This window comes from Herpailurus yagouaroundi, unplaced genomic scaffold, assembly GCF_014898765.1.
Source record: "Herpailurus yagouaroundi ecotype Mexico unplaced genomic scaffold, PumYag 187, whole genome shotgun sequence".
NCBI classification, from domain to species: Eukaryota; Metazoa; Chordata; class Mammalia; order Carnivora; family Felidae; genus Herpailurus; species Herpailurus yagouaroundi.
The window spans coordinates 5108408-5135907 of NW_024412418.1; the positions used below are offsets into that span (position 1 = coordinate 5108408).

At 37.1% G+C, this 27500-nt stretch overlaps 3 protein-coding genes across 3 annotated transcripts; all 3 read right to left on the bottom strand.

Annotated features, from left to right (window-relative positions):
- Window positions 1-632: 632 nt before the first annotated feature.
- Window positions 633-1562, bottom strand: LOC121043840 (olfactory receptor 4P4-like). The gene has a single exon (XM_040495839.1). It carries the CDS (start codon window positions 1560-1562, stop codon window positions 633-635), a length of 930 nt encoding a protein of 309 aa, XP_040351773.1.
- A 12083-nt stretch (window positions 1563-13645) lies between these two features.
- Window positions 13646-14581, bottom strand: LOC121043841 (olfactory receptor 4P4-like). Its single transcript, XM_040495840.1, has one exon. It carries the CDS (start codon window positions 14579-14581, stop codon window positions 13646-13648), a length of 936 nt encoding a protein of 311 aa, XP_040351774.1.
- Window positions 14582-25909: 11328 nt separating this feature from the next.
- On the bottom strand, window positions 25910-26839 carry LOC121043842 (olfactory receptor 4P4). The gene has a single exon (XM_040495841.1). It carries the CDS (start codon window positions 26837-26839, stop codon window positions 25910-25912), a length of 930 nt encoding a protein of 309 aa, XP_040351775.1.
- Window positions 26840-27500: the final 661 nt, after the last annotated feature.

Consider the following 27500-nt stretch of genomic DNA (forward strand, 5'->3'; position numbering starts at 1 on the left):
GGCTGACGGCTCAGAGCCTGGAGCCTGCTTCCAACTTTCTGGCTCCCTCTCTCTCTGCCCCTCCCCCGTTCATGCTCTGTCTCTCTCTGTCTCAAAAGTAAATAAACGTTAAAAAAAATAATAATAAAAAAAATAGGAGTGCACTTTAGTGACAGTGGAAGTCCAGAGGAGGGAAGAAAAGGCTTCGTTACACGTTCACAATAAACTATCATATTAAGGAGAACTTGGGACAGGTATTCGAGGAGAATGGAGGAAGAATGAATTGAAAAACATAAATGAAAACTGTCCAATCATCAATAATATTGTATTCATTTCGTATGGTGACAGATGGTAATTAGACTTACTCTGGGGATCATTTCTAAATGTATAAGAACATTGAATCACTGTGATGTACACCTGAAATGAATAGGATACTGTATACCAATAATACATAAATTTAAAAAAAAAGAAAAAACATCTTACAAAATAATAAAATTGTCCAATCAGGAGAAGTCTTGAAAATGCTGAAGTTTCTGAGCTCCAACCTGAGGCTGGCTTTGCAATCACTATACACTCTCTGTATGTCATTTCTTATTAATTCTAGGGTCAGGATGGAGCTCTAATGTGAAATTCTAGAACGCTTTGCGTAGAAGTTACTTCCCTTCCAAGAACAAATGACAAAACCAAATTTTCTTCATGGCATCCTTCATCTCCATGTTTCTCAGCGTGTAGATCAGAGGGTTGAACATGGGGGCAATGATGGTGTAGAAGAGAGCAAACACTTTGTCTTCTGGAAGTGTCGCGGCTGGTCGAATATAAATGAAGAGAACAGGCGCAAAGAACAGAATCACAACTGTGACATGGGAACTACAGGTGGACAGAGCTTTGGCGCGGCTCTCTGCAGGGTAAGCCCTGATGGTGTACAGAATCAGAAAATAGGACGCCATCAAAATCACAAAAGCCAGTAAGGCAATCAGACCTGAATTGACAATTACCAAGACGCCAATTCTGTACGTGTCAGTGCAGGCCAGTTTCAGGAGAGGATACACGTCGCAGAAGTAGTGATCTATCTCATTGGGGCCACAGAAGGGTAAGAAGATGGTGAGAAGGAACTGGCTGGCAGAGTGTAGAAATGCCCCCGTGCAGCAGGCTGTGATGATTGTGTTGCACCTCTGTCTGCTCATGATGACCGTGTAGTGCAGGGGCCTGCAGATGGCCACGTAGCGGTCATAGGCCATCCCCGTGAGGATGAAGATCTCGATGCCTCCGAGAAAGTGGAGGATAAAGAGCTGTGTCATGCAGTTACTGTAGGAAATAGTCTTCCTCTCTGCCAGCAAATCAATCAGAAGTTTGGGTGTCACTGTTGATGTGTAGCTAAGGTCAGAAAGTGAGAGACAATTAAGGAAGAAATACATAGGTTGGTTAATGAGTGGACTGCATGTGATGGAAATCATTATGAGCAGATTGCCCATCCAAATGGCGACGTAGCAAAATGAAAATAATATAAAGCAGAGGATTTCAACGTTCTTGTTTTGTGAGAGTCCCAAGAGAATAAACACAGTGACGTTGTTTCTATTTCCCATGATCCAGTGCAGTAAGAATGCATAACAGCCCCCTGGGAAGACATAACACACAAGTCAGTGTCAGAAACGTGCATGGAGAATATAGATGATGGCACTAATATCATGAAGGTATATTTAATAGATATGATCCCAGCGTTTGGGAAAATAATATCTAATATGTAATATTTTTTTTCCAATTAATCTCATGATGATTTCCATAGGTCAGTCTTTCGGGACATTAGGTTCAATCTTGACATTAATAAAAATTAATGCAGTTAATCAGTAAATTTTTTTAAAAAGAAGTGTAAAAATTCTTAGTAGTTGCCAAATGTTTTCCAATTCTAAAGGACTATACAGCTAAGTCTTTGTAAAGGACATATCTCTGGGTCCCTGACAAACTCAGATTTGTCAAAGATGCAAGTATAAGTCATCAAAGTTTTTGTTAAATGATATAGAAGTAAATGTGAAGCTTGACAGTGGTCACTAGTAGAATATATGCTTCCCCCAAATAGCCTCAGAATGAGGTAGAAAATAAAACTAATGATTCATATATGATACATATACTTTTACAAAGTGAAAGACAAACAATTCTTGGCAGGAGGCCCCTGAATTGGTTTGAATACTTTTTTTGATGGCTTGTTTATCTTTGTCTTAGTGATTCGTGACAGTAAGATGACGGTCTTTTATATCAAAAGTACACTTATTTCCATAGACACGTCAATAAAAATCACATACTTAAATGAACCACAGAATGAAGCAAAGTTAAAACTGAAAAGAAAAGCAGAAGTCAGTTTCACCTTGATGGTTTTGCTCTTGACTCAGTGTATCATAATTTGCAAGTCATTTTCTTCACAGTGGTTTGAATTATAGTACGAATTTCTTCCCCATACTCGTCTCATGCATGCCCTTTGCCAAAGAATCTTGTTGCCACATAACTCAAAGAAAATACCTTTGGGAAGTGTTTATATGGAAAACAAACAGTTCAGACCCAGGCTCCATTACTAATTATACGAGTCTGTGAATTTAGATACCTACCAACTTTTTTTTTCAACTTGAAGTGTCTCACTTGTAAAATAAGTAAATCTGCCTGAACTTTGCCACAAAATGGTGGAGAAACTAACTCAAACAATAAAAAAATGGCTCTTGCTTTATTAAGCGTAGGAGTTTTCATTACTGATTTTATTATATTAGTGCTAGTGTTACCAAATCAGTAAAGTTGTCAATAATTAAGTCCAATAATTATTACTCCCATGTAGAAAGTGGATTATTTAGAATGGTAAAATAACTTTGAGACCTGTACTAACCAAATCATTTTGTTTTAAATAGGAGTGATTTGGGGGCGCGTGGGTGGCTCACTCGGTTGAGCAACCGACTTCGGCTCAGGTCATGATCTCACACTCCCTGAGTTCAAGCCCCACGTCAGGCTCTGTGCTGACAGCTAAGAGCCTGGAGCCTGCTTCTGATTCTGTGTCTCCCTCTCTCTCTGTCCCTCCCCCACTCATGCTCTGTCTGTCTCTCTCTGCCTCAGAAATAAATAAACATTAAAAAATTTAAAAAATAAATAAATAGGAGTGATTTTAATTAAAAGTATATGGAAAATACGGAGGTGCCTGGCTGGCTCAGTCAGTAAAGCATGCGACTCTTGCTCTTGGGGTTGTGAGTTCAAGCTCCATCTTAGGCATAGAAATTATTTAAAAAAATAAAATCTTTTAAAAAAAGGTTTTTAACAAAGTATATAGAAAATACATAGAAGGAATAAGGGTCGGTTCAATCTCAATCTCTTTATCATTCAGCAATTATGCTAAACCTACAAGATTTGATATGTGAAAAGGCATGCAAGTTAGTTGGGGTTGGCCATACTTTCTGCTAACTTACTTGGGGCCTCTGGAATAATGAAAAAATGACAGGGGTGCCTGGGTGGCTGAGTCTGATTCTTGATTTTGGCTCAGGTCATGAGCTCACAGTGTGGGATCAAGCCTATGAACAGGCTGTCAGCACTGAGTCTGCTTGGGATTCTCTCTCTCCCTCATCCCCGGCTCATGTTCTCCAAACAAGTAAATAAGTAAATAAATAAATAAACTTTAAAAAAGAAAAAAATAATATAGAATGGTAACCACATGATCCAATTGTTTTGTGTATAAATTTTGACCTCAAAATGCATCTCTAATACTTATCATCTTTCTTTACATTTTGTGATATATCTTCTGCTCTAATCTTGTAGCGACAATTTCTCAATTAATTTTTAAATTCTCCCATCACTCTCTTTTAAAGAGATTAAGTTAACTGTGCCACCCACCAATTACAACATTCATTTACAAAAGGGCCTTAAAACAAATGAATTTATTTCTTTGGTACAATTTTAAGATTTGCAGTTAGCTTACAGAGGGGTGCCTGCATGGCTCAGTTGGGTAAGCATTGGATTTGGGGTCAGTTCATGATCTCCTGGTTCATGAGTTCAAGCCCCACATTGGACTCTGGGCTGACAGTGCAGAGCCCACTTGGGATTCTCTCTCTCCCTCTCTCTCCCTGTCCCTCCCCCACTTGCATGCATGCTTTCTCCCTCTCAAAATAAATAAACTTTAAGAAAAAAAAAAGAGCTTAGAAAGAACCATTGAAAAGTAAGTTTTCATGACTCCAATGATGCCATTGTAATGTCTTCTTACATGTAAACAAATATACAATCTTAAAAATAACATTTAAAATATTGGTTCAGACAATTCTTAAAGTAATTGCTTGTTCGTTTGAATGAACATAAATAAAACCATCATTTTAATCATGTACATAGAAATGAATAACCACCTGAATTGTTTTTCTTCTTCCCCTCTGCCAAAACTACGCAAGAAAATTTTGCTTCAAACATGAAATTAATTCTCTGTAGAAACTAGTTGTTGGATTATGCAGGCAAAATCAATCAATCTGTTTTCACTCGATACAAAATCAATTTTCCAGCTAACTAAATTAGGCCTAACCTTCTAACCAAACAATATTGCTAAATATATGGTTCAATTTCCAATTTTCTTTATTCTTGGGTCCATAGGAAGCACTTACTTTCCCTTCCTTTTCTTTCATTTCAATGTTCCCAAACTTGTGTGGTTCACCAAGTATAAATTACCACCTATATTTCTAGCTTCTCAATTTTAGAGTGCAAGAAGATCTCTAGTCTCTCTTTTAATGTTTATTTATTTATTTTGAGAGAGGGGGAGAGTGTGCATGAACAGGAGAAAGGCAGAAAGAGAGAGAGAGAGAGAGAGAGAGAGAGAGAATCCCAAGGAGGTTCCATGCTCACCACAGAGCCCAACATGGGGCTCGATCCCACGAACCATGACATTATAACCTCAGCTGAAATCAAAAGTCGGTGGTTCAACCGACTGAGCCACTAGGTGTCCCACTAGTTTCTACTTTTGATTCAGTTATCAATTTTAAGTGTGAACTCTGAACTTCATTCCCCTCAATACTTTCAACTGTCTAAAATGTAGACAAATTATTTGTTCCCTAAATAAATCAGAGAGTTCTGAATTTCAAATTTAAAAATAGATGAATGAGAACTTTGAAAAAAACACCATCTAAATAAATATGGTAGTAAGCGCAGTTTGACACACGTACAAGAGTAATGACACCTTTCGGAGATAGAAATTAGTTGAAGCTTTCCTGATCAAGTATACATAGAATATCCAACTAGTATTTAGCAAAACAGAATTTGAAACCAGAGTTTTCTGAATCTAGAATCTGAGTTCATACATAAAGGGTATAGAATCAAAGCAACAGAAGAAATGTAATGTTTAAAACCACCTTTCTCGGGGCGCCTGGGTGGCTCAGTCGGTTAAGCGGCCAACTTCAGCTCAGGTCACGATCTCGCAGTCCGTGAGTTCGAGCCCCGCGTTGGGCTCTGGGCTGGTGGCTCAGAGCCTGGAGCCTGCTTCCGATTCTGTGTCTCCCTCTCTCTCTGCCCCTCCCCCCTTCATGCTCTGTCTCTGTCTCAAAAATAAATAAAAAAAAAGTTAAAAAAAAATAAAAATAATAAAAATAAAATAAAATAAAATAAAATAAAACCACCTTTCTCTTATTATTTCGTGCAAAACCAAATAACCTCCAAAATCATGGTCCTTAAACCCTTTCAACTATTATAATTTTGGTATGCAGATGGCCAAAGAGATGATGAATGAAGCCAAAGTCTCTAAGTCTATACCATGCAGAAAATACTCAAACGAAACCATAAACTCCCTCTGTTCCTCTCTCCTGCATATGTAGCCCAATTATCAAGAGGAAGAACGTTATGCTCACGTAAGTGAATAAAATGCACTGAATCTTGTGATGCTCTCATACATGAGGAGTGATGCTAGCCACAAATAGTCCCTTTGTAAGAGCAGTGGTTAGAAAAAAAGAGACTGTAATTTATTCTCTGCTATAGCTCTTCCCTCCCTTTAGGCATTTGTACTCAGGGTCCCCATCCTAAAAAGGATAAATCCAGTCTTGATAATTTATCTGTTTTGGTTAAGATTTTGCATTTTGGTTAAGATTTTGCAACCTTGGGCTGTCTGCTCTTGTTAAAGTTTGGGGAAACCTTGAACATAATGAGGTGAACTTGCTTGGGTTTATATTCTGACTGCCATGAACGAGCCCATGGACCCATTCCGTTATTTTACTTTGCTATCAGTAAGTCTAATAGTTCTTATATTACCTTCCAATTTGAGCATTCCCATGTGCCTACCATGAAGTTTTAAACCCTCACAATAATTCTCACAAGGAAATATCACTAACAAACTGATTTTATTATTAAAAAGGAAGCTGACTCATAGAGAAATTAAATAATTAGCCCAAGACCATACACGCAAATAGTATACAGTCAATATCTGAAATAATATATATCTCACTTTGCAATGCACTTAGCAAAATGTTACGTAGTTACCACAGTTACTGGTACTTAGTGTTTACTCAATAAATATTTGATATCGTAATTACTTAGAAGATTGTCTCACTGACCCCAATATTTCCATTTTTGCCCTATGCCAAAATAAACCCTATATGTTCTTGTTTTTTGTAATCCTAAATTCCTGAAAGATAGGGAGACTTTTATATTCTGCCTTGAAATAGTTAAGAAGTGCTTGCACAAATTTAATTTTGAATTTTAACCATCTAATCTGTATGGTCTTTGGCATGTACTGTTTTTCCTCAGACCATCATACTGCCAGTGGATGAGTTCATCGCTGGTGAGTACGTTTACCTCCCAACACTGTTGTGAGAATTAATTGGATAAAATGGGTAAGTCACCCAGTCCATGGTAGGGACTCAATAAATATTTCTAACTATTTTATCTTTGTTCTGTCTCTTGTCAAATACAGGCTACCATTATTTAACCAATAATCAGTAAATGTTTGTAAATGATTAAAAGAAATAATGGCAATGATTTCAAATGCTCTAAAGTAATTGAAATTATTGTCATTACAGTTATTGCAGTCAATAAGGGCGGGCAAGAAAAATAAACAGAGGTAAGGTAAACAGAGACTCAAGTTTTGAGATACTTTCATTTGATTTTTCAGTGACCTGAGGAGGGTATTCAGTTAACATAACGCTTGGGGATATTTGTTGTTGTTGTTAAAGGAGAAAGGAGAAATCAGTTATCATAATAGTGGTTACTGGAGGGAGTGTACTTGTCCTCTGAATTTGAGTTTTATCATTTTCCTTGGTGACCTGTGAATCCGTTTCTTCTAGATCAATACTTTGTCAACTTTCCAGCGAGAGTTCTAAGAGTCCTTTTATTTTTTTCATTTGAAATTTGCTATCCACCTAAGCGTCATTTCCCTTTCACTGTCTGCCTGTCTCTTTCGAATGTCATATTACACTCTCAATGGGCAGCTCTTTGAATTTATCGCTGCCCCAAGCTCAAAACAAATTAGGCTATAAAATTCGGAGAAGATGCCTGTATTTAACTTTAAATGACAGTCAGTCTGTTAGCTATAACACGGAGGCAAAAGTAAATTTAGCTGGTACCACACATTCAGGCAAAAAACGGGAAGGGAGGAGAAGTAATTCACCACACACGTTCCTCCACTTGGCTGTGGATCCGTCCGTATTTCTTCCTTTCAGTGTTTTCTCTTTCCTCCCTGAAATTCTAGTCATTCGCCTCTGCTATTTCATTTCAGCTTCTTGAATTCACATTTCACTCGGCATAACTCGTTAGCCATTCTCAGAAAAAAAAAAAAAAAAAAAAAAAAAAAACAAAACAAAGAAAAAAAACCTTGTATCATTTCAGAGACAACTGACGCCAATCACTCAAGCAACATTCACACACAAACGACGAGAAGTCATATGTTCTGAGTGACAGTCTGAAGTCAAGCGGCGTATTTTTTACATCCACAGGGATCAAATCACGGTCTATATTTTCATCCTCCAAATTACTCCTAGAGATGTCCAAGCTCGCATGAATAATACTTAATAGACTATGCATTATAAAACTAGATTTCTTTTATTCTACCGCACTGACTTCTTTCTGAGGAGTTTGGATTTACCTTCCCCAAATCATAAGTCCACCATGTAGATTTCCTTTAGATCTGAGTTATCAGACCAAGTGCAGTGAGGATACATATGATCTGGATTATAAACAGCATGCAAAGCCACAATTAACATTGCGTGTGATTTAGGAATCTGTCATTAGAAATTCCTCCTGGGCCCCAATGACTGAATTCTCCGCACCTGAGGAACTGTGTCATGAAAACAAACTTGAGGGATTTTTTTCTTCAAGGGCCTATCCTTTCTCTAATCTCTGCAAAGGGACAGGAGTAAAGGACAGCCCTGGCCCTCACGGTGGCTAATGGTCTTCATCTGTCCTCAAAAACTGTCCTATTGTATTCTCTACGAGAATTACAATGAGTTTTAGTTCATTTCCAAGAGTATAGGTAAATTTCTGGAAAACTTGTAAACTAATAAGGCTTAGTATTATTTTGTATTAGTTTCGGTTTAGAAAATTAAAAAATAATAATTTGGAAAACAAAAGCTGCATTTGAACATGTTTTCATTGTTTCCCAAGTCCTTCTATCATTCCTGCACATCTGTCTTTCCTCCTTTTTCTCTGTCTGTATGTAAAGATTGAGCCGACTTCCAGTGTGCTGTGTGAGCAGAATCAACAATGCAAATTCACACTGCGGGTTTGCCGTGTATCATGTCCTAAGTACTCTTGTTTCATTTTCACGAGGACCCTGTGTTCTTATTTTACCCATGAAAAAAATCTCTGTAACAGCTAAGATAAATACTTTGCCTAAGGTTGCCAGGCAAGGAGATGCAGATAAAAGTCAAGAGAATAGGTAATTCTGGGGGCAGCGGAGAGAGTGAGGACAGGAAGGCATATATGGTTGACTCTGGAGATGATGTCATTGTTCTACTCTTTGGTTCATATGAAGATTACAGGGATATTTCTTTTACAGTTCTTTTCCCCAACCCTGGCCCCCACCTCTCTCTCTCTCTCTCTCTTACAAGTTTCTTTGTATCTTTTATTTCTATGGGAAAAATACATAACAAGACAACCCTAAAACCATATCCAAAGCACTGAAGCTACCCAGGGCAAAGTGCGAATTTGGGTTTGCCCTCAAAGAATTAACTTGAAAACAAGTCTAGGTATTTCATTTTGGTCCAGTCTATTCCCCACCCTCCTAAGGAAACCTGTTTTTTTTTTTTTTAACTTTATTTAGGAATCATTGACAAACATAAAGCATACATTGTGATGATTTCATATGCATATATATTGTGGAATTATTATCAAGACATTATTACCTCATTTCACATAGTTGACCACTGTGTGTGTGTGTGTGTGTGTGTGTGTGTGTGTGTGTGTGTGGTAAGAATGTTCAGGATCTACACTCAGCAGCTTTCAAGTATACAAAACCATATTCTTAACTGTACTCACCGTTCTGTGGTTACATTCTCAGAACTGATTCTTCTCATAACTGAAATTTCTACCTTTGACCATTGAAACCTGATTTAAGACATTCTGACATTTTGTTTAAAGATATTTCTCCAGTCTAGGTCATGTTTTCACAGTTATTCCTGTTCTCAGCCCAGAACTTCCATCAGATCCCCTCTGGGCTTCCAGTTTCCCCACCAGGCAGCCATATCCAGGCTCTGTTTTGCAACCCCTACCCCTGAATCTTTCTAGCTTTACTTCCTCATCAAAAAAGGACATTTGTTCCTATGGACTCACCATCCTCCAGGATGAAAATATCCACATGTGTCTTGCTGTACTGGCTTTTTAGAAAATAGCAATTCAAAAAAGTACATTTAGTATCCGTCTAGCCAGATAAAAACACTATCAATATATATCATATGTGTACACATATACATTTTTTCAAACCACTCTTTCAGGCATCATAGCATCACTAATTCTTGAATTAGGCATAAAGACCAAATAAAACCAGTCTCTCTACTTCTTCTTCCAACAATAATAACTTACATTCAACTTTTTGGAATATTTTAATATGGCTTTCAATCTTGGCTTTTTGCCTTTTGTTTTTACATATTTGAACATCCTATGAGTTTTATACCTTCTTATCATGAATTTCTTATTTAACTTTATTAATCAATGTTATAACATTTTCCTCTGTGCATGAAATTCTTAATGGAAAATACCTTAGTAGAAAATTTCAGTTTCTTTGGTGATACAATGCATTTAATAAAAATGTTGTATATTGATATCAATGAGAAATATAGTTAAATAATAATACCTTTTTTCTTGCTCACATTGTCAGTGAAAATGGGAATCAAAAGCGCTTTGGGGATTGATTTCACTACAGAATCTTAATAGTTATAGTAGAATTTGAGGGGCCAATGTAACATAAGTAGTCTGTGACTTAAAAATGATGAATGAGCTAATATTAACTCATAAATCACAGGAGGGAGAAGAATATGCTTTCAATAAAGGCTGTTGTGATGTATTAGCACATAGTCTAGCTGGGTTTATCCACAGAACACATTTTGAATAGGTAAAGCTTGGATAGAATCTGGGCAACTCTGAAGGTTAATTAAACAAGCATTTGCTAGCTGCCTATCTTGTATAGTTAAACCTCAATTTTAGCCATTTGGAGAATTCATTATAAATTATGTTTCTCTAAATAACATGTTATCTTCTTGGTGGGTTCCTTTCCTCACGAAACGAAAGAAGAAATCTGCATCAAGACATAGCCATTGAGGGGCGCCTGGGTGGCTCAGTTGGTTAGGTGTTCAACTTCAGCTTAGGTCATGATCTCACCATCCACGAGTTCGAGCCCCACATCTGGCTCTGTGCTGACAGCGTGGAGCCTGGAGCCTGTTTCAGATTCTGTGTCTCCCTCTCTCTCTCTGCCTCTCCCCGACTCATACTTTGTCTCTCTCTGTCTCTCAAAAATGAACGTTAAAAAAAAGAAAGACACATCCATTGAGTAAAAAGATGGAAATAGTTATATGACTTCTGTTGTAGATGTTTAAAGTCTTAATTAAAACTGTTCCATGTATATTAACCACTAATCTATTTCTCAAATGCAATTTCAATTCATAATTTCATATTTAAGTGACATTAATGACTTTCCTTATCAGTTTTATATTATAAATGAAGAACGGATGATGCATAGATGTTTGTTGATTTGACCAGAGTCATGCCATAAAAAACTTGGTAGACTGCCATGCATTTCAAAGTGTGAAGACTCCTTGTCCTAAGTGCTATTAAATGTGGCCCGTGAGGATGAAGGCAAAATATGCCAATTATTTATATTCTGATTTCCCTTTAAGGTTTTTATATTGACTTATCCCTTATGGTGTTCTGAAACTTATCAATAAAGTAAAATATTTGATCGAAAAGAATATGTGGTTAGTAAAATTATGAAGCCCAATTGATATGCAGGTGTCTTTTTATTTTTTGCATAAATGAAAGACAGTAGGACACAGAATAAGGCTTATCCCTCCCTCTCAATCTTTTTCTCTCAAAACCTGTAGACATTGTTACACTCTCTCCTAATACTTGGTAGTAAGTGATGTCGTCTAAACAAGCACAAGACTCATTGTTTTTTTAGTTTTTTTAACATATATTTATTTTTGAGAGACAGAGAGAGAGTGTGTGAGCAGGGAAGGGGCAGAGAGAGAGGGAGACATAGAATCTGAGGCAGGCTCCAGTCTCTGAGCTGTCAGCACAAAGCCCGATGTAGGGCTCGAACCCATGAACCGTGAGAGCATGACCTGACCCGAAGTCGGGCGCTCAACTGACCTAGCCACCCAGGCACCCCAAGACTCATTTTTTATTAGTAATTTGTCAAAATTGTAATTTATAGAATTCTTCTCACATATAAATTTGCTACAATTTGCATTTCTTATCATTTTCTCTCCCTATCCTTCCCTTTCATTTTGTATTACTATTGACATTATTTTTTTGAAATTCTATTGCATTTTGTTTTCAAATATAGTTCATGTTTTCAAAAAAATTCCCTTGATAATACTACAGTGTTACCCACCTTCTTATGAATGTCTATTTTTTCCAGAAAGATTTTAATTATTTGTATCTTATTGATAGTACAAAAATATGTTCTTCCAATATTTTTTTCTAATTCTCTTGAGAAATCTTTCTCCTAAATTTGCTTTTCTCAATACCTACAAATAATGTGTTCTATTCATGGACCATGGTAGTAAATCTTTTAATATCACAAATAACTGTGTTTTGTTGTTATTATTTCATTTCTCACTTTAAATGGAAAAAAGATACATGCAAGAACTACGCAAATGGAAGATTTATTTAAATTTTTTTTTCAATTGGCTCCATTTTTGTCCATTAGGATGGAAATTTAATTCATCTCTCCTAGACAGACAGATTTATCAAGACAAGCTGATATGTGCAGTTTCTCCCAAATTCAGTCTCCTTTTTTTAGTTTTATGTGTTTATTTTAAGAGAGAGAGAGAGAGAGCATGAGCAGTGGAGGGGCAGAGAGACAGAGAAGGAGAGAGAGGGAAAGAGAGAGAATTGCAAGCAGAGCCCAACTCCGGGCACAGACTCATGAACTGTGAGAGCATGACCTGAGCCGAAATCAAGAGTCTGAGGCTCAACTGACTGAGCCACCCACCCGGCTGCCCCCAAAAATGCAGTCTTTTCTTTTTTTTTTTAGTTTTTTTAAATATTTATTTATTTTTGAGAGAGAGAGAGAGGGAGACAGAGAGAGAGAGAGAGAGAGAGAGAGAGAGAATGAGACAGAGCGTGTGTGGGGGAGGGACAGAGAGAGAGGGAGACACAGAATCTGAAGCAGCTCCAGGCTCTGAGCTGTCAGTACAGAGCCTGATGCAGGGCTCAAACTCACAAACCATGACATCATGACCAGAGCTGAAGTGGAACGCTTAACTGACTGAGCCACCCAGGCGCCCCCCCAAATGCACAGTCTTGAGTCATTCAACTAATTGAGCTTTACTGGAAAGGGAGAAGATCTATTAATTTTCTCATTCTGTCTTTCCACATTCTGAACATATATGATGTAATAAACACTATAACGGAAATGTAAATTACCACCTGTCCCTTTGTCCCCACCTATGAAATTTTAAGGCAGATGGGATTGGGAAAAGTTGCTGTAACTCCCCAGAGGACCAGTGTAGCCACGCCTTCTTCTTTGCAACTCTAAAGCAAATTATCTGCCTGAATTTTTTTCATCACATAATTTATTGCAGAGTGTGATCACATAAGATTCAGATGAATATTCTACAGGAAATAAAATTCGATAATTAAAAACATTCTGTTTTAATTTTGGAAAACCACGTTTAAACTTGTTCATTTCTCCAGAGGGCCAAAATGTTGTCGAATCCCCGTGTATCAATTTCATATGCAAATGAATATTAAAATTCACTGTCAGCCTCACAGCTCCATAACTGACTACTGGGTATGACAGCCCCACCGTTCACTCAGCCTGGAATATGTTTAATATGCAGATGCCCTAAGCCAATCTCAGTTCTGCTGGTAAAATTGTCACCTTGCTCACAATGCTTCGGCTCATCATCTCTGACATTTATAAAGTGAACGATTTGGTTTCGGTGATCTGAACACCAACAAGCTCTCTGATTCCAAGTCTACTTTTACTCCTGCATAAACTTTTTAGCATATTGAATAGGACAAATCAATTGTGTTTTTCTTCTGAAAATATCATTTGAAACCAAACTTTTCTCATCGCGCTTTTCATCTCTGTATTTCTCAGGGTGTAGATTAAGGGATTGAACATAGGAGCGATGATGGTGTAAAATAGAGCGAATATTTTGTCCTCGGGGAACGTGGTCGGAGGTCGAAGGTAGGCAAAGATTGAAGGCCCAAAAAATAAGATGACCACAGTGATATGAGACCCACAGGTGGAGAGGGCTTTGCGTCTTCCTTCAGCCGACTGATGTCTTAAAGTGAATAATATGACAACATAAGACCCAAACAAGAGAACAAAGGTCACTAAAGCGACCAGACCTGAATTGGCAACCACAAGGACACCAGTGATGTAGGTATCAGTACAAGCAACTTTCAGCAAAGGGAAGATATCACAATAGTAGTGATTGATTTCGTTGGGGCCACAGAAAGGCAACTGGAATATCATAGAAAACTGAGAAAAAGAATGGATGGCCCCACCAGCCCAAGCAGCTAAGACTAGGAGATTGCACCTTGCTCTGTTCATGATAAGCAGGTAGTGGAGAGGTTTGCAGATGGCAGCGTAGCGATCAAAGGCCATGACTGTAAGGATGAAGATTTCAATCATTCCCAAAAAGTGCAAGGAAAAGACCTGTAACATGCAATTACCATAAGAGATGGTTTTTCTGGCCAGCAGCAGATCACCTATCAGTTTGGGTGTCACACAGGAGGTGTAGCAAATGTCCATAAAGGATAAGTGACCGAGAAAATAGTACATTGGTTGGTAAAAAAGGGCACTGCATCGAATGGAGACGAGAATTAAGACATTTCCCACCAAAATGGAAACATAACAAAACAAGAATAATACAAAGCAAAAAATTTGTATGTTCTGGTTATAGGAAAGTCCCAAAAGAATGAATTCTGAGATGTTCCTCTGACTTCCCATAAATTGCATGCTATGCACAGATAACTGAGTATCTGGAAAGAAAAAATTTGAATGAAAACATTGATAATATTAACACAATCATAAATAAATTTCTAATTAAAGCAAAAAGCTAACTCAACAAATCACAGAAGGTAAATCATAAATCAATCTTATTATGGTTTTTTTCTTGGGAATCAACTGCTTCCGCTATGATTTTTTTAATTTTTTCAAATAGTCTGTCATACTGATAGTGTTAAAAATACATTTGATTAAATTTTGAAAATATCATGATTTAAAAATTACTATTTTCCAAACAGAAGTTCTACTACTGTTATTTATAACATTGAGATAACAGTGGCATTAATTTAATGCATAAAATTTATCTTATTCCTCATTTCCCTTGTGTTCATTACTCACAACAGGCTTTTCATTCCAGGTAACGCTCTTTCCCCAGCATGATATGGAACATTCTCCTGAATTGCCTGAAGACATACAATCAAGGAATGCAGTTGCATTTAAAAACAAAAACAAAAGCACCTTTGCCTAAATTGTGCGTTGAGTGATTAGGATTGCAAGTAATACTCTTTGAAATACAAGGGTGGGAATGGAATGGGTAGCACATAACCAAAAGTTGATCTTGCTGGCTATGTTATGACACAAAAATAGTTGAAAACACAGCACAGAGCAGATTTTATCAGTGACATTTTGAAAAAGAATTAGAAAAAATATGTAGATCTCTTATTTTGGTTTTAGTGTACATGCATGTTTTAAGGTAAACTCCATCGTCATTAAACTTAATAATGGGCATAAATTTAAAAAAAAGAAAGCACTAATGGAAATGGAGGACTTTGTAGTCTCCCTTTTTTAACAGGAAGATAACAGGTCTTAGCCTCAAAATTGTGCACAAGTTATGCTTCCTTCATAAAAGTTAATGTGTTTCTTATATCTTTGTGTACATTGTTAGAGTTGCAGTTGCAAACCATAACTAACTTAGGAAAATACTATACTGCATTCCTTTATTATTTTTTGTATTTATTTATTTATTTATTTGTTTATTTATTTATTTGGAGAGAGGGAGTGTGCAACAGGGACAGACGGAGAAAGAGAGAGAGAGAGTGAGAGAGAGAGAATCCCAAGCAGGATCTGTGCTGTCAGTGCAGGGCCAGACACAGGGCTCGATCTCAGGAAATGCTAGATCATTAACTGAGCCAAAATCAATAGCTGGACGCTTAACCGACCGAGCACCCCTACCTATATTGCCTCCCTTCAAGTAAATATACATAAAATCTGAAACTGAGGTAATTTTTAAAATAATTACTAAATAATAGGTCTAAATAATTATTACTACATAATTATTACTCAATAATAATTACAGAATAGTAATTATTACTAAATAATAAGTCCTGTTATGATAATGACTTAAATCTTCGTATTCATCGAATCCCACCGTGTTCTTTTCAGTATGGAAAGAACAGATTAAGAAAAACTAAGTGAATGTCCCAAATCAGAGAGCCAATACACTGAAAAATTTACGATCTCATCCCCTAATTCTTGTTCATTTAGTGCAGTTTCCCACAGAAAAGGGGCATGCATCTGAGAAGACAGCAGTGGAGGAAATACAATTTTCATCTCATGAGAGGTGACAGACTCCCAGATCGCTGTAAAATATACGATAGTTCTACGAGTGAATGTGTGGTGTAGCACATCTCCTCTTTGAAACCATGAGGCTTCCAATCTGACCACCGCAGCTGTAACTATTCCAATCTGTGTGTTTATGGAAATATCGTCACTCCTTGGGGGCACCAGAATGACAACGGCACCAACGTCCAGAGAGAGAAATTGTAGTAAGAAAAATAAATGGCATGTTTTGAGACCCTCAAAGCATAACACAAAAATGAAGCAAAGGAGACATTACCAGGTAAAACAATAAGTGATCCTACAAAAGCAATATAGACAGGATTCGAACTGATGGAGAAGCACCTGATCGGCTCAGCCGGTTGGGCTCCAACTTCGGCTCAGGTCGTGAATTTCACGGTCCATGAGTTCAAGCCCCACATCTGGCTGGCTGCTGTCAGCACAGAGCCTGCTTCAGATTCTCTGTTCCCCTCTCTCTGCCCTTCCCTCATTGTGCTCTCTCAAAACTAAATAAAACATTTAAGGAATGACGCAGAGGGTAAAGGAACTTAGAGAGCAAACGACTCGTATTCAAGCGTTGCTTATACCTCAGTAAACTTCTGATGCTATTGGTCACCTAAGGCTTTCAATGGTCACCTGTTTGATATCAAGTGAAATCATGTGAACTGATATGTGGCTACTTTTTTTTTCTTTGTCTTCAATCTCGATATTTAAGCTTTATATAGAAGCTGACATCTAAATCTAAAAAACCCTTCCAGATCAGAAGAGGCAATAATCATCCAGCATGAATTTAGACTATTGCCACACCTTATTCCCCCAAATTTATGTGTTTTGCACTCTGTTACTACCCATGGTAGAATTTTAACAAGAATAAATGAGACCATTTTGGATTTCCCCATTCACACAAGCAGTTCTCACTTCTACAGGACATTGATCCTTTCTAATCTTGGACTTCAACATCTATAACTGTGGTCTAGACACATCACCCAAGGAAAAAATGAGGAATGCATGAGTTTATGAAACATAATCACCAAAGAAAATTGAGACTACATTGCAATTATATACCTTTTCCTTATGTTCTCTGCTCTTTGAGTGAAAGGGTTAAGAATTAAATTGTCCTCCAAATACACATATATCATGAATCAAATCCCTTGAAATAAACAAAAGCAAAACTGCAACAGAGATTTTAGAAGGACCATCAGAACAAACCTCAATGTGGATAATATTTTGGTGGAAAATAAAATCAGTTGGGTGAAATACTGGTTACCTGGGGGAATTTCTTTACATGTGGTTTTCAATACGTTGACTGTTTTTCATGTTACCAAAATTAAATGAAAAAGTCAATTTGTGCCTTTTGTAGTATTGTTTCACAGTCCTGTTCACCGCAGGAGTTAAGACCAGCTTTGTAAAACTACATTTCCTGTAAGTCAACTGGGGTCTGTATATACTAATTACATACATTTCTACTGATGTGATCAACATGTGTCTTACTACAAACTTACCTTACCTGATTATCATGAATCTAGAAAACTTAAAGTGATGATTCATTTGAAAGATAGGAATTTCTTCAAAGATGGAAGGCTGGAAGGAAACTGGCAACCTAAAAAATTTATTATTTTTAGCATGTGTTCTTCAAAAGCACAAACTCTATAAGACACAGTAAGAAATAAATATTGCAAAATCTCTTTAGTCTTGCTTAAATTTTGACATACCAAGTGAGACTGTATATCCTTAAAACAACACAATAAATGTCAAATAGATCTAGTGAGCCTAAAACAAGGATTTTAAGAGGATTACCTGCATATCAGTTGTAGATGGTCTTCAAGGTAGTTTTAAATTACTCAGGAAAATGTCGTGGTCACACATACCCCCCTTCAGTTACAGTTGGTAACCCTTCACTTGCGTTTATGGTTGAAAATATGAAACTAGAAAGCAGTGATTGAAACAAACCTAGGTACATTCTCTAAAAGTATCTACAAACACTACTTCCCTTGAATTTCCACGAGGAGAGTAGCACTGTTTTGCTAAGTGAATGAAGATTTAAATATCGCTGAAAATGATCCTGATTCACACAGAAGCATGTATTCACTCCACAAGTGAGTGATCTAGGATTTTAAATGCTAGTAGAACTCCCTGGCACCTGCTCATACTCAGAAGTAAACAAGAACGTTTCAAAATATATGTGCAGTGTGCATATATATATATATATATATACATGCCGTAGGAGTCACTCACCTTCTTTGAGCGTATGGCTGCAGGAAATTTTCTCTGCAAGAGACATAAACTGAGAGGAGATCATAAGAACTTGTTGACTTTGAAATTTTAAAAAATTGTTTTCCCAGAAGCATTTCTTAAGAAATCCTCAGCAAATAATACTAATCAGCTGCCCTAGGTCATATTCCTTAGGCTCATAGGAATTTTCAGGCTTTATCTTTATTTTCTCTTTTAGCATTAGCCAAGTTCTGGGCACTGTGTCTCTAGAGACTGCTATTGTTATTCGGATCCAAAGTATATAAAGAAATTCTGCCAGTTCTGATCAATTTCTTCCTCTGAAAAGCAGGATGGAAATTTGGGTAATCTTATGGGAGCACTGGGATTCTTTTGGAGGAGGTCCCTATTTCCAGAGAGGAGAAGGTAAAAGAAAATCAGAGAGAGAGAGATCCAGAGTGCTAACAAAAGTCATTAACAAAAGCAACATAAGATGCATAATATTCAGTTAACAATTAAGTCAAAGATTGTCACCCCACTATTCTCCTGGACCAGTAGCCACACTCTACAGTAATTAACTGTCATTGCTACAATGGAAGGTTGGGTTGTGCAAAGAAAAAAAATAGCAAATTAATTAAAACGTAAAACAAATTCCCCGCTCCTATCGGTAGATTGGAAAAGGACCCACCAGGTTTGGTGAAAAGTATTGGAGAGTATAATGAAGTTAGGAACCAACAAAATATGTACACATCTATTCTAATTATTACCAGGCACTTTCCTTTGTGTGGTTGCAGGGCTGCAAGGTGTATAGATTCAGGATCATGTGCACTGAAATTCGGGTGGACTCCCTTTTTGCACAAAAGGTCTATATACAGGGGCGCCTGGGTGGCTCAGTCGGTTAAGTGTCCGACTTCGGCTCAGGTCATGATCTCATGGTTCATGAGTTCGAGCCCCGCGTCGGCCTCTGTGTGACAGCTCAGAGCCTGGAGCCTGCTTCCGATTCTGTGTCTCCCTCCCTCTCTGACCCTCCCCCATTCATGCTCTGTCTCTCTCTGTCTCAAAAATAAATAAACGTTAAATTAAAAAATAAAAGTCTATATACATATGAGTTCATTTAAGACTTCAGAAAATCAGTATTTTGTAGCATCCCACTAGATCAGAACAATTCACTTAGTAAGCTAATCATAACATTTATAAGCATTTTTTAATTACTATAGGTCAATCACTGTTTTAAGAATTTTAAGTGCATTATCTGATTTAATTCTTAAAAAAAAAAATTCATGGTAATTATTGCCTCTATTCCTCAAAGCAAAAAAAAAAAAAAAAGAAGAATCTTCTAGAGTTTAAATAGTTTGTTCAAGATAACAGAGGTGGTTTCAAAAATGATAACAATATGTCTGGTGTTCACAACATACGTAGAAGTCAAATGTGTAAAAATATTCCATCAAGGCTGGAAGGAAAGAAATAGAAGGATATTATTGCAAAGCTGTCATACTGTACATAAAATGGCATCATAGGAACACTCAATTGATTCAAGAGAAGTTAGACAAAGAAAACAGAGAAGAACAAATAGAATTAATAGAAAGGTATTACAAGATGATAGACTAACACTCAACCTTATCAATAATCACATTAAATGGAAATAGTCTAAACAGTAAAATTAAAAAGCAGACCTTGTCAGGTAGTATACAAAAACAAAACAAAAATAAAAAACCTCTACAACCTAACTACATTTTGGATACAGAAAATGTATTTTACATATGAAGGTACAAATTATAGTTTAAAGGTAAAAGGATAGAAAAGATAAATAATGCTAGTGAAAAGAGATGTAAAGGTCTTTTTTTATTTTATCAAAGATAATTTAAGATTAAAGAATATTACTAAAGATAAAAAAGTTCATGTCATATGGGAAAGGGGTCCAGTGATCAAGGAGTCATAACTACCTAAATGTTTGTGACCCCAATAACAGGGCTTCAAAATTCATAAAACAACAACTTATAGAATCTTAAGGGAAAATAGACAAATTCACAATATAGTTGAATATGTCAGAACTCATCTGTCAATAATTAATGGAACAAGTAGAAAATCAGCAAAATAATAGTGGACACGCAAAACCATCAACTGTCTTGACTTTTGTCTACATGAAGTACTTCATATAACTCTTTCAGAATATGTATTCTTGCTAAGTGTACTCAGAACATTTACTATGACACATCATTTTCTGGGTCCTGAAGCAAGTTTCAATAATAAAAGGACTCTAGTCTTTCGAAGTATGTTTTTTGACTACAGTGGAATCAAATTAGAAATAGAAAGAAATCTAGGAAATCTCCAAATATCTGGAAATCATATAGCACACTTCCAAGTAACCTCATGGGTCAAGAAGAAATTAAAAGGGAAATTAGGAAGTCCCTTTATATGAATGGAAAAGGAAACAAAATATATCAGAGTTTGTGGGATCCTGTGAATACAGGACGTGGAGGGAAATTTATTGCACTAAACATCTATACTGGAAAAGAAGAAAGGTTTCAAATTAATGTCCTCAGCTGCCAGTTTAAGATTATAAAAAGAAGAGCAAAGTACACCAGCATGAAAAAAAGGACATAATAAAGACCAAAGTAGACATCCATGAGAAACAAAAGAAAACCAATTGGGAAAATTGAACACAAAAATCTATTAAAGAAATTCAATAAAGTTGATAAGCCTCTGGCCAGATTGGTCAGGAGCACAGAAAAGAAGACACACATTATCAATATCAAGGATGAGAGAATTGGCATCACTATAAATTTTGCAATATTAAAAGTCTACATAAGAATAGTATAAACTATTTTATGTCTAAAAATTCAGCCACTTAGGTGAAAATCTTCAATATGGGCAAAAGATTTGAAAAGACATTTCACCAAAAGGCATCACAGCATTGTAGTCATGTCAAAATAAGTGCATGAAAATCTGCTCAACGTCATTAGTTATTTGCGAAATGCGAATTAAAGTAGCAACGAAACATCAGTTCACAGGTTTCGAAATGGCTAAAATTAAAATTAGTATATGAAGGGCGAAAGAGCAATGAGAACATTCATAAACTTCTTGTGGGGAGGTACGCGGGTATAACCACCTTGAAAAACCAGTGAGGTGGTTTCTTAAAATGTTAAACGTATACCTATAGATGACCAACCATTCCCTACATAAACATTTGCCAAACAGAACTGAAAGCATATGTTCACATAGAAACTTATACATGAATGTTTTCGAGCAGCTTTACTTGTAAGAGCCAAATAGTGGAAACAACGCAAGATTGTGGAATTTGCAGAGTGGAATACTACTCAGCAATAAAAAAGGAATCAACGGCTGAGGCATGCAACAGTATGGATTAATCTCCAAATAATTATACAGAAAGAAGCCAGCCAACATAGAATATATACTGTATGATAAATTTGCGCAAAGATCTAGAGGACACAAACTCGTCTATAAAGACACAAAGCACATCGAAAACTTTTCAGAGGGAGGGATACGCTCACCATCTCGATTATGGTGGTGGATTCCCAGGTGTATACTTATGTCACAACTTAATGAGATTGGACATTTTAAATATGTGCTGTCTGTTGTAGGTCAGTGATACTTGAATACAAGTGTTAAAAGTAACCTAGGACTGAGGAAGAGTACCCAAAGAATGAACTTGGAAGTGGAGAACCGTTGCCAAAGTTGGGATTCAGACATGTTTGGAAAAAGTGAGATTGCAGATGCTGCCAGAAAAGCCAGTCACCCAGCAAAGCGGGACGTGCCTCTCGAATGCAGTACTGTGCAGGCTTCTGGATGGCTCTGCTTAGCTTGAGTGCAGAGAAGCAGCTAAATGGGGGGCTGTGCGAGGCTTGGAGTATGCAGTGGTCTTTCACAGAAGAGCCTAGTAAACAAACTTGCATGGCTGTAGGCTGGCTGGTGCTGAGTGGGGAGTGCTCCAATATAGTCAGGCCTTGTGAACCAAGAGGCTCACGGCAAATGTCTGCTTCCGAGGCATCAGGAGGGTCAAGTGCTAATGCGTTTGCCTGCTCTCTCCTTTTCATGATTGTAGTTCCAAATTTCATGCCATATAATATCCTTTGTAAAAGCGCAGGACTATATTTTAATCTTATGATAATCTTTGTCTTCCTACTAGAGAATTTAGTCCATTGTGTTCATTTTGTTTTATATATTTGGACTACCTTCTTACCATGACTTTTGCTCCTTTTTTTTTTTTTCAACTTTTCCCAATTTTTTTTTTTTTTTTCTCCTTTTTTTTTTTTTTTTTTTTACTTTTTAATTGGATGGGTCTCCTTTCATTCCTCCAGTGTATTTTTACCTGTGTACCTACTGAACCACCTTCCACCGGCCTGTCTCTTTCCTGTTATTTTAGCTACATGTAAGAAATCATGGCTGTACATTGATGCTAACAAGTGTCCGAACCTGACATTATCACCACCACTCCCCCGTCCTGCTGAATGGTACATGATACTTACAACCCTTTTCTTCTGATCATTTTCTTCCATCTCATAATATGTCGTGGGCCAGGATCTTGTCCTCTCTTCTATGTTTCATCTCATGTTTTAGACAAGATGGCTATTTTAATACAATTTCTAGGTTTATAAATAAGTCTACCATTTCCATCATTATCCGTTCCTCCGGGGATCCTCCTTCTTCTCAGACTTCTTCCCTTTTAATGAAAACATCCTTCACAACTTCTTTTAGTGAGTGTAGGTTTGTAGTCAATTCTTGGTTGTTTTTCACTGTTCTTTCATTGAACTGAAAAGTCCTCATTTTACTCTTCTTACAAAAATACAGAAGCCAAGGGTGACATTTTTCTTTTAGTACTTTCATTATGCAATTCCATTATCTTCTGTTTTCTACTCAATGATTTTGTTTTCTACTCAATGATTTAAATTATTATTAATTGGTAATAGTGTTTTCTATGATTCTTCATAAGAGCAACTCTTGGGGCACCTGGGTGGCTCAGTCAGTTAGGCGTCTGACTTTGGCTCAGGTCATGATCTCATGGTTTGTGGGTTTGAGCCCTGCATCGGGCTCTGTGCTGACAGCTCAGAGCCTGGAGCCTGGTTCAGAATCTGTGTCTCCCTCTGTCTCTCTGCCCCTCCCCTGCTCATGCTCTGTCTCTCTGTGTTTCTCAATAATGAATAAATGTTTACAAAATTTTTTTTAAAAAGCAACTCTTTCTCCCTCCTCTGAATATTTTCTAAAGATTATTTTCATCAGTTCTCAAAAATTACTAATACTTGCCTTTTTAAAAATATTTTTGTCTCACTATTACCCAAACACTAGAGTCTGACAAACATAGGTTGCTTTCTCTTACTTCATTCATGATGTCTCTTAAGAGATCTATTTTTTTTTCTATCACTCTCCTCTCTAATTCTGTGTTCTGGTAATTTGTTAACATCTGAAATTTTATTTACTGAGTTTTTCTTAAGATACAGCTACTCTGTTTTATCCATCAAGTTTACAATTAAAATATTCTTTTTTTATTTCCTAAATTATTTTAACACCGTGGACAATTTTGAGAATCCTAATACAATATCATGCTTTTCATATTATTTTTTATTTTTATATAATAACTATAATCATATTCTATTTGTCTCTGATAACTGCCATAAAAGCTGTCATTGTATGACATATTCCGCTTAAAGCTGTTTCTCACATTACTTCCTCCTCTATCGGTAGTTTTGCTGTGTGATCAGATACTTTTAAACAAAAATTAAATATTACCTCTCTAATTTTTGTTGTTCTATTCAAGCCTGTTTATTCTAATTATGGCAGAGACAGTAGCCCCAGGAAGATGTTATTTACTATACTGTGCATTTCTGCACATGTATGTGGATGGGTGACAATCCAATGATGGCATGTTATGTAGAGCCTACCTTTCTTATCTGGAACCACTGCCCTTATTTGGAGCCCCCCAAAATATTTTTTTCACTTTCAGGAGCTAAATAAAGAATGTTGCTAGTCATGCTCATTATGACAAGCAAATTCATATATTCCAGTGAATATCTTACGTGTTACAATTTCCCAATTGTGACCACTTATGTGTGAATCTTGCTAACATAACCTAATGCTCTGTTTCTGGGGGTTGTTCTGAGTTATGAATGATCTTCTAAGAGTTTTCTTCTTTCTAAGAGCTGTGTATCTATGATAGACAGGTTGGTTTGTATTAATTAACATATTACATACCCTATTGTGAGGGTCCTAGAAGTGCCAAAAGTTTTACATATTTCTAAACCATTTATTGCATTCATTCTAGTGGTTTTCTATTGATAATTTTTTTATTTAATATAGTTTTATGCCAGTAATGTACTAGGAAAGTATTAACACAAGCATACAACCACTGCCTTAAGTCTTAATTACAATATAAAGCTTGTTAAAGAAACAATTAGAGGGCCGGTATTCACCAAAAGAAATGTTCATGAATATTCAAAGAAGCTACTCATAATGATCTTAATGGGAAACTACCCAAATGTCTAGAATCAAGGGAATGGATAAATTAACTGTTACATACTCATACAATGAAACAGTATATATCAATGAAGACACTCAGAAAATACACAAAACATGACGAATGAATCTCACAAACGTAATGAGCAGACACTAAGAGTGTGATCAGCATCACTATTTTTCCACAAAATACAAGAGTATGTAAAACCAGTTGATTTAGAGACAAAGATAACAATCACCTTTGGGAGGTTAGTAATTATGCAGAGAAATGAGGAGGACTTCAGGTGCACTGGTAATCTCTAACCCTTCATCTGGTTACTGATTACCGGATACCGCTCAGTTTGTGGGAATGCGTGAACCATACAAAAACAATAAATGCAATTTTCTGTATTTAGAGTTGAGTAAAAAGCTGAAAAGTGGAAGGTGATATTTTATTCAGCTCTTTAGCATTTTAAGGTGTGAAAACACGCATGCTCCATTTTATCTTTTTTTTTTTTTTCCGGCACAAGAGCCAAATAGTGCTATAATCTTTCGTCTTTAAAATATCATTAATTTCATATCACATAAACACAATTCTTTTTTTTTTTAATTTTTTTTCAACATTTATTTATTTTTGGGACAGAGAGAGACAGAGCATGAACGGGGGAGTGGCAGAGAGAGAGGGAGACACAGAATCGGAAACAGGCTCCAGGCTCTGAGCCATCAGCCCAGAGCCCGACGCGGGGCTCGAACTCACGGACCGCGAGATCGTGACCTGGCTGAAGTCGGACGCTTAACCGACTGCGCCACCCAGGCGCCCCTCACATAAACACAATTCTTAATGACTATGTCAAGTGGAAGAACATCTGAATAAGAATGATACTCAGTTTGTTGGTGAGCTGTTACCATAGGATCATAAAACATCAGAAGGGTGTGCTTCCTCCTGCTCGCCCACTTATCTCTCCAAGCAGCAAGGCCAGGAGCTGATAAGAATGGATCTCATCCAAGTCCTGGGTTTCGAGGAACCATGGCCTGAAAATCCGAAAAGCATCTGCAAAACTACTTTCCTTCCAAGAGTATATGACGACACCACACTTTCTTCATGGCTTTCTTCATCTCTGTGTTTCTCAACGTGTAGATCAGAGGGTTGAACATGGGGGCAATGATGGTATAGAAAAGAGCAAACACTTTGTCTTCTGGAAACGTTGTGGCTGGTCTAATATAGATGAACAGTGCAGGTGCAAAAAACAAAGCCACAACTGTGATGTGAGCACTGCAGGTGGAAAGAGCCTTGCTGCGACTCTCTGCGGAGTAAGCCCTGACACTGCACAGTATAAAAAAGTAAGACAACATCAGCACGACGAAGGTCACCAAAGCAATTAAGCCTGAATTGGCAATGACTAGGAGACCTATGAGATGTGTATTAGAACAGGCTAGTTTCAGTAAAGGGTACACGTCGCAGAAGTAGTGATCTATCTCATTGGGGCCACAGAAGGGTAAGAAGATGGTGAGAAGGAACTGGCTGGCAGAATGTACAAACCCCCCAGTACAGCAGGCTGTGATGATTGTGTTACACCTCTGTCTGCTCATGATGACCGTGTAGTGCAGGGGACTGCAGATGGCCACGTAGCGGTCATAGGCCATCCCCGTGAGGATGAAGATCTCGATGCCTCCAAATAAATGTGTGCTAAAGAGTTGTGTCATGCAGCTACTGTAGGAAATGGTCTTCCTCTCTGCCAACAAGTCAGTCATTAGTTTGGGTGTCACGGTGGATGTGTAGCAAAGGTCGGAGAGTGAGAGGTAATTAAGGAAAAAATACATGGGTTGCTCAATTAGCTGACTGCCCATGATGGAAATTATTACGAGTGAGTTTCCTATCCAAATAGCAATGTAGCAAAATAAAAATAATACAAAACAAAGGGTTTCAATGTTCTTGTTTTTGGAAAGTCCCAAGAGAATAAATACAGTGACATTATTGCTTTGATCCATGGTCCAACGTAGATAGCATCCATGAAATCACCTGAAATATACAATTCATGAGGCCATATTTGAAGCGTCTCGTGGGTAGAATCATAATCATATCCTATTCAAGGAATTTACTACTTTTAATATGCCTCATTCAAATATGTCAGAGAATAAAAATCAAGTATTCAAAGGGCCGCCTGGGTGGCTCAGTCAGTTAAGTGACTGACTCTTGGTTTTGGCTCAAGTCATGATCTCAGGGTTTATAAAATCAAGCCCTGCATCTGGCTTCACACTTACAGTGTGGAGTAGGCTTGGGATTCTCTCCTTACCTCTCTGACCCTCCCCCCAACCCCCCAAAATAAATAAATAAATAAATAAATAAATAAATAAATAAATATTTAAAAAAATCAAGTATTCCATTAAAATGACTCTCTAAGGAGACTCCACGAACTAATAACAAATTGTGATCAATGTCTAACTTGGTCAACATGATTGCCTGTGATCAATCCACAATCAAATCTTAGATGCTCCTGAAAACATGGCACTGACTGTTTAGCAATGTGTGCCACCAAGTATTTTTATAATCTTAAACTAACCTTGACCAGATATCTTCATGAGGTCTGCATTTTCATCCTATGTATTTTCAGCCCTAACTTTATACCGTACCTGGCTTCTCTATCAACTC

Bases quoted from the DNA above. Each gene is read 5' to 3' on its own strand.
- LOC121043841 (XM_040495840.1), bottom strand. From the start codon at position 14,581: ATGGGAAGTCAGAGGAACATCTCAGAATTCATTCTTTTGGGACTTTCC.
- LOC121043840 (XM_040495839.1), bottom strand. From the start codon at position 1,562: ATGGGAAATAGAAACAACGTCACTGTGTTTATTCTCTTGGGACTCTCA.
- LOC121043842 (XM_040495841.1), bottom strand. From the start codon at position 26,839: ATGGATCAAAGCAATAATGTCACTGTATTTATTCTCTTGGGACTTTCC.